This window comes from Diabrotica virgifera, chromosome 10, assembly GCF_917563875.1.
Source record: "Diabrotica virgifera virgifera chromosome 10, PGI_DIABVI_V3a".
Lineage (NCBI taxonomy): Eukaryota > Metazoa > Arthropoda > Insecta > Coleoptera > Chrysomelidae > Diabrotica > Diabrotica virgifera.
In genome coordinates, this window is record NC_065452.1 from 118,779,706 (window position 1) to 118,793,486 (window position 13,781).

The window sequence follows — 13,781 nt, forward strand, 5'->3', positions numbered from 1 at the left end:
ATTAAATTTTCGTTTATTTTTTCTCCGATTATATAAGCTGATTTAGCAAATTTGTCAACTATTTTTAGAGGTTCAGTGGCATTTTTGTCTCTGGCGACTGGAATAATATACATGTTTGAGTTGTAATTATGAGTCAGGCAGATAAAATTATATAGGTATATTAGAATCTTTCTATTTCTATCTAATGAAACAAAGTCATTTTGAAAGCGACTTGAGATTTGAAAGAAAATTGTGGTTTATTCCCGTTAAATTCAATAAAAAAAGTTTTTGAACCATATACAGAAAATAGATTGAAAAATTGTTCCACGTATAATTATCTACTTAATTAATTAATAATTTGTAAATATGTATATCGAACTAAAAACCTTTTTGACAGTCGAATCGTAAGAAATTATCGTTACGTCATTTGTTTGTGTATACCAATCTAGTAAAGAAGTCAAAATAATATTTATTATTATCTTTGTTATTTGATATTGCTATTATACAAGAAGACAACATTATACCAGATAATCAATATATTGGCAGATCCGTAACGCATGAATATTGTCTTATCGGTTTGACTGTAGAATAATCATATTCTTTTCACATTAAAATCATCAATCACATGTAAGATAATAAAGTTGGCATAATAATTTTCATTTTGCACTTGATATATCACATTTTTTTATCTCATGTAATTATTTTTATACCGTATAGACCTGGATCCCGCGTACCAAAAAAAGTTGATTAATAGCAAGCTGAAAATTTGTTAATAGCTTAACGGTGTCTAGTCGGACAAACTTTGATGGAAGGGATCACTGGAACAGAGGAAGTTTTAATTGTGGAACAGTTTAAAAATTTGGTACGTCAGATTACGAAAACGTCCCATGTATTTTGTCGGACAGAACATACAATTGATTTGTTACCCTTTCATTAAACTATCATGCAAAAGTCAGACTGCTATTACTAACCAACATGATTCCTGCCATTTGACATATTCTTCGTGTTCCCCTTATTAAAATGCCCAGTTGGTGATAAACACCAGTCTGATTTTTGCATGAGAGTTTAATGAAATGGTAACAAATAAATTGGAAGTTCTGTCCGACAAAATACATGGAACGTTTTCGTAGTCTGACGTTCCAAATTTTTAACCTGGTCCACAATTAAAACTTCCTCTATTCCAGTGTTCCCATACATTCAAAGTTTGTCCGACTAGACACCGTTAAGCTATTAACAAATTTTCAGCTTGCTATTAATCAACTTTTTTTGGTACGCGGGATCCAGGTCTAGTATTTCTTAATATCTGATAGCAAGATAATCTCATATATTTATATCTTTTACAGTAAATATGTTATACCTAAAGGTTAATATCTTTACTTTCGGATGTACTTCTCTGTTTTATCCTAAAATAAATCTTATAATAAAGTTTAAATATGGTTTAAAATGCCAATTACTAAATGACATCTACTTCATCAGCTGCAGATATTTCCGTATTAATACAATGTGTTGGTCTTTGAAAGGGGTGAGATAGGGAAACACTTTATTGCCAAAACTATTTATAACAGTCATGAAGTACGCATTTAAACGATTAGAGTGGGACTCAAAGGGTATTAACACAAAGAAACTAGATCATCTCCAATATGCCGATGACATCGTTCTCATAACAGGCGACTTAGCAGAAGCCAGTTATGCTACAACTACAGCAAGTAACACAGAGAGAGTCAGTTTAAGAATAAGCTGTGGCAAAATAAAACTGATGACAAATTTCGTCCCCAATGAGCTAATATAAATCGAGAAATCGCCCATAGAGGTTGTTGACAGACATCTAAGCTACTCAGAAGCAGAAGAGTAATTTTAGATTGGGCTACATTCGAAAAAATGAGAGACATATTTAAAACAAATGTCCCATTCCATTTAAAAGGAACACTTTCAACCAGTGTGGTCTATCGGTCCTCACATACGAATCAGAAACCTTAACACTCATAAACCCTTTAGCGAAAACATTGACAAGAAGATAACCTAAAAGTAAGAGATCAATGCTTGGAATACGGTTGAAAAATAGGTAAAGAAAGGAGAAAGTTTGTAGATGAACGGGAGTGGAAGACATTATCGAACGTATTATAAGGCAAAAATGGAGATGTTCCATAAGAATTGAAAACGGCAGGTGGAGAAATAAAGTGCTTTAATGGAGATCACGGGCAGATAAGCGAAGCCGAGAAAGAATTGCGACCAATTGGATAGCAAAAAGATGGAAATATCTTGAGGAGGCTCATGTTCAACACTGGCCAAATCAGGGCTGATTGATGGTGATGATTAGTGTTTGACTACCTACTGTAATACCAACCCCTTGTGGGTATGTCTTAACTTGTTTGATTTTTTACCATTCTGATTTGTTCCTTGGTTTGTTTTTACAGTTGGTAATATGTAGTTTTCAGGTCTTGTTCAACTTTTTCTATTTATCTAAGTTTGAGTCTTCCTTTACAATTTTTACTCTTTGATTCTAGTAAAGTTTTGTTATCTCAAATCTCTTCTCTTTTTTTTTTGTCTTTAGAATTTGGACGAATTTTTCATGTCTTACTCTATCAAATGCTTTTTCAAAATCAAAGTGCTCATCCACATTCATATCCATGCAACTTTGAGCTATCACATTAAAAGCAAATAACGCCTCTCTGGTTCTTAGTTCGTTTCTGAACCCAAACTGACTATCATCTATTCCTATTTTTCAGTATTCCCGGTTTTCTTTTTCTATTGTTGAGTTAATGCTTTAATTTTTTGTGTGTTAAAGTTATCATGTCTTTTCTGATATTCTTCTATTTCTGCGCATTGTTCTTTCAACCATTCTTCTTTCGTTTGCCTAATTTTGTATAATAATCTGATTGGTGTCAGAATTTATTTTTGACTTTGATCTATTTCTATCTGTATTAGTAACCATTTTGTATCCGTTTCAGTATTTTGCAGAATTTGTTCTTTAACATTTATTATTCGATTATTGATTTCATCTGTCAGGCGTTATTTTATGAGTGTGTTCCTTAATTTACTTGTATCGATTTTTGCATCTGTTGTTCTTCGTTTTATTATTTTCATTTTGAGCCTAATTTTGGCCACTAGTGGGTTGTGATCTGATACTATGTCGCCAATCGGAAATTTTTTTGCAGATGTAATTGCGTTCCTGTGTCTTTGTCTATCTAATACATAGTCTCATTTCATTAACACTAAATCAATATACATTAATTACAAGAGAATGTTACCCTGTGTTTTATGACCCAACACTAATGAGAATAAATAAGGACTGAGCACCAAGCCCTGGTGCAATCCTACTTTCCCATGAAATTTATCAGTCTCTCATATTAAGAGTTGCTGAGATGCAAGATCGATAATGTAAGAGCTAAAAATCAAGCACCCGATCATAAGATTTCTGTATTATCATATTGTAAACAGGATATCATTAAGAAGATACATTTATTTGTTTATTTAATGTTGAAATTTAAATTTTTATTAGGTTGTGTAATAAAGTGTATACTAGAAAAATTCGTCGAATATTTCGATTGTATAAGTAAACAGAATATATATTTACAATGTGTTTGTCTTTTATGTTAAAAAAATTGTTGTAGTTACTAGGATTCTATGTTTACTAACCTTATATACAAACATGTATTTATGTTTAGTTAAACTCTGTGTAGCGTTGGACTTTGCTGTGGGTGTTGGTTTTCTTGGTGTAGTTTCAATAGGTCCTTCCTGCCTGCATCTACTTGAAACTGATATCTGTTAACTAACCTCTTTAAGTATTAACACAAATTAACTCTCTACTAACCGAGCAAGGTACACGGATATGTAAAAAATGTATAAATTTTTTTGGTTGGTTTAGAAAATGAGAAGCAAAGCGAGGAAATTATTCAGTCACAGGCAGGAGAGACCTTGGACACTGAGCGAACTACACCTCCAATTTCCACCTCTACCACTACGCTTATTACCTCCACTGACCCTGCAAAGCCCAAATGCCATCCTACATTATCCCAAACAGATAACGTCTTTGAAACATCATCAGGATGTAGTTATATCCCAGAAAAACCATCATTTCAAACCTCCACAATGAAATTTGTGGAGAAAACTGACAGTATCCAATCAGAGTGTTATCAGAATCAAGATGACTTATTTGCAACTTCTGATATTAAAAATAACAATGAAACTGAAGAACAACTACAGGAAGAACTAAACGAAAAAGAAGATGAAGAAAAAGCACTTGAAGAGAATTATATTCCCATGTCTCCTAGTAAAAATTTGTTAAGTCCTAGAACGAGTTACAACAGTGGATCTGACGTCTTCGTCGACAAATCTAAAGTTGATGAAAGTCCCTATGTCGAGATGACTCAGAATGCTTCAGCATGTTTTTTAGATTCCAGTTTAAGTACTGATCAAAGTGAACACCAGCCTTACGAACTAATATCATTCAGTGGTGACAAAATAGAGCCGCTCTATATGGAACTTAAAAGCCCAGGAAAAAAACTGAAACGAGAAGAATTACCGGATGTATTAGTCTCTCCACAGAAAGATGTGAGTAACAAGTCAGATAGCTCAGATGCAGACGATGAAGCGTCTAAAGATTTAGATTCCTTAGATACTCCTAGCCAGCCTAGGTTTAGTTTGTCGGATACTTTCAGGCCCGCTTCATATTATTTAGGAACGACTCAAGCCAATACTGAGTTACAAGACAGCTCCGACAGTGAACTTGTCTCCCCTCCTCCAATTCCATCTTCACCGCCATCTTTGGAAGATCTTAACAGTGGCGAATACGTTAAGTTAAAGGTGAAGAATGAGGAAGCTGCTGATACGAGCTCTATCAGCTCATTTTTGAAGCATTCTCCGAGTATAACTTCAGTACCTAAAACTATAAGTCCAGTCATAAAGGTTCAAGAGATGTCTTCTAAATTTACAGACGGTGAAAGTGATGTCGATTCGGTACACAGAGCTACAGTAATTAACCACATGAGGCTACAAAGCCAGAGCAGTACAAGGAGCCCAGTGCATTCTGTAGAGAATCAACACCTCAGTACAGACTTTAAAGACGAAATGAGTGTTAGTTCAAATCAGTTAGATTTTCACGATTACGAAAATCTAATAATTTCACGTTGTGACGAAAGTGTTACAGTAAGACAAACAGATAAACTAAACGATGACAGCTACAGTTTTTCTAAATTAGAATTACCTCAGGTTAGGCATCAAGCAAGTAGCACTTTTAATTCAGTAGAAATGAATAGTTTTCTACAAAACTCCAATCGGTCTACTCCTATATCCGAAACTATTTCTTTATGTACACCAAATGCATTCTCTTCATCCTCTGCTCCCTATTATTATTCCGATTTATCTATAAGTTTCACGGATTCGCATTTGCACTTACTAACCCTAAACAATAAGAGAAACACCATGACCTGCCATAAAAGAGATATTAGCCATATTAAGAATCCTATAAAGGGAGATTTCAGAGAAGCATCTACAGTTGACACTTTCAAGCTGGCTGCAGAGGCTAGATCAGTATCTGTAGACTTTTTAAACCTTACTGATAAAACAGGACATATAGATGATAAGAATATTTACGAGTCTGATACTATACAAAGAAATAAATCCGAACAAAACTTTGCTAAAACTCGAAACTTGCTAGCATCAAGAAAGAGTAATAAATTTGTAGCATCGGATGCTATATCTTACGAAGCAAAAGTAAGAAGGTCTCATTCTCTAGAGGGATTACTGGAACATGTTTTAAAAGATGGAATTCTAGCTAGTAATGTTTCTGAGCAAGCGGAAGAGTCTAATAAGACTCAGGAAGATGCGTCAGAAGGTAGTTATCTGTGGGAAGAAGATTCCATATGGAGGGAAAGGCTTAGGTCTGCAAGCCAGCGTCATACCAAATCTATGGAAGACTTGGATTGCATTGATGAAGTCCAGAAGAAGACCAAATCACCTAGAGGTATAACTAGGAGTGTCACGTATGTTAATGAGGGATTCTTAAAGATGGATAAACAAAAAGAACTTGAGAATATTCAAGTTAAAAACTCTGATAGTAAAGCTAAACAGGAGGGTAACTTTATCCTTGACAGAGAGAAGTTAAGACAATGGGATTTAATGTCAAGTGCGCCATCTGACAATCAAGCGATCACGGCTACAAATGGCCAGGTGCAGGAGGGGAATAACGTAGTGGTAGATTCAGACGTTACGTGTGATTCGGCCGAAATAACCGACGACCAAAAAACAGGTAAATGTCCGATGTTGCAAAAATATTAATTCATTGTAAAATAAAATCCACAAGGAAAAAAGTTTCCTGTAGTCAGCTGCAGACCATTAATCACAAAAAATTTATTAAAATCTTTTGTAAAAGGTATATTTAATTTAAAAAATCCCCTTCGGGCTACATCACAGGATGCTTTAGAAATAAAAATTTCATCATCAGGGCTGCTACATGCTTGAGCCACCAAAAATATATGGAAGAAAACCATTTAAATGTTATAAAGTTGTAGAAATGTTGCATGTTTGTATAAGATAATGAGTGATGTTAAAACTATTCCTTGATTTTACATCAGGCAACGTAGGACTCCCATCACAGTGAGTTGCTAGTCCTGAGAACTTACATTACGGACTCTAAATAGCAACTCGCTATTTAGAGTTTTTATTTTATATTTTAGAGTCACTTGCTATTTAAAGTCCGTAATGTGAGGTTCTGAACCTCAGAACTAGCAACCCACTGTGGTGGGAGTCCTACGTTGCCTGATATAAAATCAAGGAATAGTTTTAACATCTTTGTTTCATCTTCTATCGAAGGTTGGCAATCATCATGGCTATGCGGACCCTGTTGACTGCCGCTCTAAATAATTCTGCACTACTGCATTCGAACCATTCCCTTAAGTTATTACTTACTTAATTTTTTCCGTGTCCGGAACACCAACAATTTTAAATTCCGTATTTCCAATGGTTGGCCACATAGATGACCCTGTCATTTACTATAATTAAGTCTTCTTCTGTGCAGGTCTCTCTCATCTCTGTGCATGATAGTAGATGCCGGCTGGTCTGAACCGCGCCACTGTCGCAGGTATCGTCCTCCTGGTATCCCCATTTTTTCAGGTTACTAGCACAACGTGAAACGCCGGTTCTTAGTCTATTTATCGCTTTCCAAGTCGGATACGGTAAATTATGTCCAGCAGCCATTTCCTCTGAGGGAGGAAAATGTGTCGCGGTAGCTGATGCTTGCCATAGATGTATTCGGGGCGTCTCTGGCGCTTCGGGGATGGATCTTGATGTTTTCAGGAAGCTTTTCCGAGATCTTAGTCTGCTTGGCTGAGTTTGGTGGTCATATAAGGTGTGTCTTCGGTCCGTCTCCTGCTTTTTTCGTTCTACCTCTGACGTGACCTTCCTCCTGATAGGTGGTAGAGTAATTCCAGCTATGGGGTATACCTCTTCGATAGGTGTCGGTTTCAGGCAACCCGATATTATACGAACCGTTTCATTTAGAGCCACGTCGACGTTCTTTGCGTGAGCAGAGTTTGCCCATACTGGTGCTCCAAACTCCGCGGCCGAAAAACATAATGCCAAGGCAGAAGTGCGGAGAGTGTGTGGTTGTGCTCCCCATTTTGTATTAGTTAGCTTGCGGATGATATTATTTCTGGCGCTTACTTTCTTCGTGACATCTTGACAGTGGTATCGGTAAAACAGAGTTCTATCCAGACGGACGCCAAGGTATTTTGGCGTCTCGTTATGTTCCAGCATCTGACCACGCCATTCTACCTCCAGCGGCCTTCGGGCATGCTTGTTTCTCAGGTGGAAAGCACATACCTGGGTTTTTGTGGGATTGGGTTTCAGATGGTTTTTATCGTAGTATAGAGCTAAGTCTCCCAGAGCATCTGTCAGTTTCACTTCGACTTCATTGAAGGTTCTTCCCTGAGCTGCCACAGCTGTATCATCAGCGTAAATAAATTGCCTTGTTTGTTGGTGTATGGGTTGTTCGTTGGTGTATGTGTTGTATAGAATCGGCGCGAGGACACTTCCCTGTGGTAGCCCATTTTTTTGGTCCCTCCACCGACTGTTCTTGGACTGGAGCGTTACGTAGAAGCCTCTATTCTGGAGGAGACATTTCACTAACCTTGCTAGTCGGAAATCCTTTGTAGTTTCGTAGAGTTTTGCGAGTAGCCGTTGATGGTTAACTATGTCATAGGTGGCAGTTAGGTCTATGAACGCTACTCCTGTTATTTCCTTCCGTTCAAAACCATCTTCAATATGTTGGGTGAGATTAAGAATTTGACTGCAGCAGCACTTTCCGGGTCTGAATCCTGTTTGTTCTGGGATAACTTTAGTCTCCACATATTCTGCGATCCGGTTTAGTATCATTCTTTCAAAGGCCTTGAAAAGGTGGCACAAGAGAGAGACAGGTCTAAAACTCTTTGTATCCGCCGGATCCTTCCCTGGTTTTAAGAGGGCTACCACTCTAGCTTTCCTCCAGATTTTGGGGATTTGTAACGTACGATCCCTTAAGTTCTTAAGTCAGGATATTCTTCGTCTTCCCACATTTCGCTTTCCTCGGATTTTGCCTTGCATAAAAAGCTGTAATAATGAGTATTTTTACCCTCTCATCACATGTCCTAAATACTCAAGTTTTCGTCTTTTGATAGTTAGTATTATTTCCGGTTAATTTCCTATGCTTCTAGTTACTTCCACGTTCGACATTCTTTGAATCCATGATATTCGTAGGATTCTTCTGTAACACCAAAATTCAAAGGCGGCCAACTTATTCAAATGGACTTGTTTCAACGTCCACGCTTCCAAGCCATAAAGAAGAGTAGAGAATACGTAACAACGAAGCATCCTTAGGCGTAATTCTAACCTTATATTCCGACAACAAAGAAACTTTTTAAGTCTAATGAATGATGCACGTGCTATTTCAATGCGTGTCTTAATTTCTTTGGTTTGGTCTACATTTGATGTTATCCATGTTCCTAAGTATTTGTAGTTATCCACACTCTCAACTTTTACAGTATCTTCAATAGTCAATTGGATGTTTGCGTGTGCTGATTTAGTCACGATCATGCATTTAGTTTTCTTTAAATTCATCTTCAGTTCGTAGTCGTGACAGCGTTCATTAAGGCGTTGCATTACGTTCTGTAAATCATTGTTGTTATCCGTTATTATTTACTGTATCGGCTGCAAAACGTAAGTTATTCAAAACTTCTCCATTGGTAGGTATACCTTCTATTGAATCTGAGAGCGATTCTTGAAATACCGAAGAGTGAAGAGTAGTGAGGACAGCACGCAACCCTGACGGACTCCTCTCTGTATTTTGATGCTTTGTTTGTTCTGATTGTCAACTCTTACCTTGGCAGTTTGACTTCAATATAGATTAGATATAATTTTCATATTACGACTGTCAATATTTTTGCTTTTTAATATATCTATAAGCTTTTATGTTGAACCTTATCAAATACCTTTTCAAAGTCTACAAAACATAAGTACATATCCTGATTCATGGCCATGCATCTCTGGACCAGCACATTCAAGCCGAACAAAGCATATCTTGTACTCATACCATTTCTAAAGCCAAATTGTGTGAGTTTAAGTTTTAACATCACACATTATTTTATATAAACATGTAACTTTTCTACAACTTAACATTTAAAGGGTTTTTACCCATATGTTTTGGTAACTCAAGCATGTAAACCTGTTAGCAGTACTGATGATGTAATTTTTATTTCGTAAACGTTCGTGATGTAGCCCGAAAGAGATTTTTTTTATATTATACAGGGTGAGTCGTGAGGAACTGTACGTACTCCTACCTCGTATAGAGGCCCCTATGGGGAATAACAAATGACCATTAAAAAGTGTCTGCTCCCATTGTTTACTAATATACAGGGCGAGTTTCGCATTTTGACAGAAATTTATATTCGTCATAATTTTTGAACGGTCAGATCGATATGTCTCTTATTTTGGTCAATCGTTACACTATTACCACCTAATCAACTGATTTATTCAAACTAGAAAAAAATCAGGTCCGGCTTTAAAAAATTAGTTCGTTTGGGTCTTAGAAAAAATTTCACCCTGTATACTCTTTTTGAGAACTCTAATATTAATTTTACAAGTTAGACAAATAGGCAGTTAAAATGACATATTTATTTTTTCCCCACACGATTATTTAATTTTTTATAAAAAAATCAAATTTGACTATGAATTAAAAATTTGGTAAAGTGAACCATAGATTTAAAAAAAATTAACTTTTATTACAAAAATTAATTTTTTTAAACAAATATTTGATTTATGTTACCACCCAATCAACTGATTTATTCAAACTAGAATAAAATCAGGTCCGGCTTTAAAAAATTAGTTCGTTTGGGTCTTAGAGAAAATTTCACCCTGTATACGCTTTTTGAAAACTCTAATATGAATTTTACAAATTAGACAAATAGGCAATTAAAATGGCATATTTATTTTTCCCCACACGATTACATACTTAAATTTTTATTAAAAAATCAAATTTGTCAAAATCGCAATTTTACCATAAAAATAAAAAAAATTAAACAACGTTTTTGTTAAAATTAAGTTTCACCATTTTTTTTTCTATAACACGTCTAGATCTAAAACACTTCTAGATCTAAAACACTAACACTTCTCTTTGGACTCTATAGTTTAACATAGACGTGATCAAATAGATAAATTTTAAATTTTTTCACTTAATTTTTGCGATTTAACTTTGCAATTCACGAAGCTGCACCTTTTATTTTTAAAAATTCATAACTTTTACGAGAAGAAGACTAAAAGTCTACAACAATTGTCATAGTTTTCACAATGGTAAGAGATATGCGCTGTAAAAATTTAAGAAAAAAAATTTTAATGGAACGTTGTAGTGAGTTGAACAGTGATTTCATCTTTTATTTTTCATTTTTAGGTTAAAATTCCGATTTTGACAAATTTGATTTTTTAATAAAAAATTAAGTAATCGTGTGGTGAAAAAAATAAATATGCCATTTTAATTGCCTATTTGTCTAATTTGTAAAATTCATATTAGAGTTTTCAAAAAGCGTATACAGGGTGAAATTTTTTCTAAGACCCAAACGAAATAATTTTTTAAATCCGGGCCTGATTTTTTTCTGGTTTGAATAAATCAGTTGATTGGGTGGTAACACAAATTAAATATTTGTTAAAAAAAAATTAATTTTTGTAATAAAAGTAATTTTTTTTAAATCTATGGTTCACTTTCCAAACTTTTAATTATTATTCATAGTCAAATTTGATTTTTTTATAAAAAATTAAGTAATCATGTGGGGAAAAAAATAAATATGCCATTTTAATTGCCCATTTGTCTAATTTGTAAAATTCATATTAGAGTTTTCAAAAAGCATATACAGGGTGAAATTTTTTCTAAGACCCAAACGAACTAATTTTTTAAAGCCGGACCTGATTTTATTCTAGTTTGAATAAATCAGTTGATTGGGTGGTAACATAAATCAAATATTTGTTTAAAAAAATTAATTTTTGTAATAAAAGTTAATTTTTTTTAAATCTATGGTTTACTTTACCAAACTTTTAATTCATAGTCAAATTTTATTTTTTTATAAAAAATTAAGTAATCATGTGGGGAAAAAATAAATATGCCATTTTAATTGCCTATTTGTCTAATTTGGAAAATTCATATGAGAGTTTTCAAAAAGCGTATACAAGGTGAAATTTTTTCTAAGACCCAAACGAACTAATTTTTTAAAGCCAGACCTGATTTTTTTCTAGTTAGAATAAATCAGTTGATTAGGTGGTAATAGTGTAACGATTGACCAAAATAAGAGAAACATCGATCTGACCGTTCAAAAATTATGGCGAATATAAATTTTTTTCAAAATGCGAAACTCGCCCTGTATATTATTAAACAAGGGGAGCAGACACTTTTTAATGGTCATTTGTTATTCCCCATAGGAGCCTCTATACGAGGTAGGAGTATGTACAGTTCCTTATGACTCACCCTGTATATACCTTTTATAAAGGGCTTTGATTAATTTTTCATTGTAAATTCTGTTCTCAATTTTATTTATATGTAATTGTTTTTAAACTAGGTAAAAAGTTCTTATATGGCTTAAATTAAGTTTACGTTAAAATACACGTGCAATTGACAGTCAACATTTTTAGAATATATTTATATTAGTATTATAATATTAATATATACTTTGTTTTATTCAATAATTAAAATATTTCGAATTTATAGTGAAAATTATATTCGTGTACAGATCACAGATCATGTAAGCAATGAGGATGTTGTTCAAAGGCTCTTAATTTTATCTTTCTACTTTTTATACATTCCCGTATAAACAGCACCCCACTGTTAAACTGAAGCCTTATAGATAAAATATGTCCGTTCGAGTAAACTTTTTAAGAAAGAAATTTTTCTTACCGAGCTTGTATACCCATCATAGTTGCAGATGCCACATACTGAGAAATAACAAGTGCCAATGTGCTCAACTAATAGTGGACTCAATTGGTCAATGACAATCTTTAGCTGTTTGGAGTGGCATGCGATGTCTCCAGACATGAACCCCATTGATCATGCATGGGATGTGCTCTCCATAGCTGTTAATGCCCGAAGGAATCCTCATAGAACCCATCATGAACTTGTAATTGCCTGCAAAGAAGAATGGGAGAATCTGCCACAAGAAATTATTGATCGACTTGTTAGCAGTATTAGAGCTCAAATCCAGGCTTGCATCGATGCTCGTGGTGGAAATACACGATAATGAAATTGTTAAAATACATTTTAATAAGAGCTTTCGATCTCCTTAGTAAAATCATCTTCATTACTTGTACATATGAGTCTCCAGTTCGCTATACCAGCACTGTAGTATTACAACTGTAGAGCAATATTAGACCTAACCGAAGTCTTCAAGATGACTCCACCAAGGGAATCGAAAGCCCGCAATATCTTCCACAGTAACAATTAATAAAAAAAAATGGAATTTTACTGTTTTTTTGTCCAGTTCTCTGCTCCATTTTTTATGCTCCTAGTTTTTCCGAGATCTTATAAAAACTAGTATATACATCGATGGTTAAGAGCGCAGATATAGTATGTCCACTTTTTGCTGATTTTAAGATAACATCATAAGAATATTCAGTAGGGTCATATGAATGTTCTGCATAATTATTAAGTCCAGAATGATTGTAAATGGGTTAAACCGCCTTGCCAAAATATAGTATTTCCCATTTGTACTAAAAACCGACTTGCACAGATATATTATGTCCGTTGGAAGTGCACAAACATAGTATGTTTTGGACATACAATATTAGTGCTCACGCGATCAAATTTATCATGGCTGTAAATATTGTTTGTCTGGACATGCAATATTTTTGTGCTCTTCCACAGCTGTCCTTCCACATTCCCAAAATGGATCAATGTTCTACATGCAATATTTATTATAATGCCTCAGACAAATCTTCTTTGGAAAATAATTGGAAACTCCATAAGCAAAAGGAAGAAGAAGCTATGACAATAAAAAAAAGCAGACAAGAAGAAAGCTATTGAAGTAAAAGGAGTCAATTATAGAGCGATCACGTTTGACTTACAAGCTATTTTGACAGTGCCATTTTCTGCAGATTCTCAGATTTATTACAAACGAAAACTTTCAGTTTTTAATTTTACCATTTGTGACTCATTTGATCAAAGTGGTCACTGCTATGTGTGGGATGAAACCCAGGGTTCCAAAGGTGCCTAAGAGATAGGTACATGCCTTTTAAAATAGCTGTATAGTTTGCCAGAAACCGTTGAACATGCAGCCACTTTTCAGACACATGTGGTG

At 34.6% G+C, this 13,781-nt stretch overlaps 1 protein-coding gene across 4 annotated transcripts in view; it reads left to right on the top strand.

The window, feature by feature from the left end:
• Nucleotides 1–13,781, top strand: part of LOC114330789 (uncharacterized) — a 214,083-nt gene that overhangs the window by 130,382 nt on the left and 69,920 nt on the right. For all 4 annotated transcript variants that reach the window (XM_028280196.2, XM_028280197.2, XM_028280195.2 and 1 more), the window contains exon 8: nucleotides 3,845–6,226. In XM_028280196.2, coding sequence (XP_028135997.2) covers nucleotides 3,845–6,226 — 2,382 coding nt within the window. The remainder of the gene's footprint in view (nucleotides 1–3,844; nucleotides 6,227–13,781) is intronic.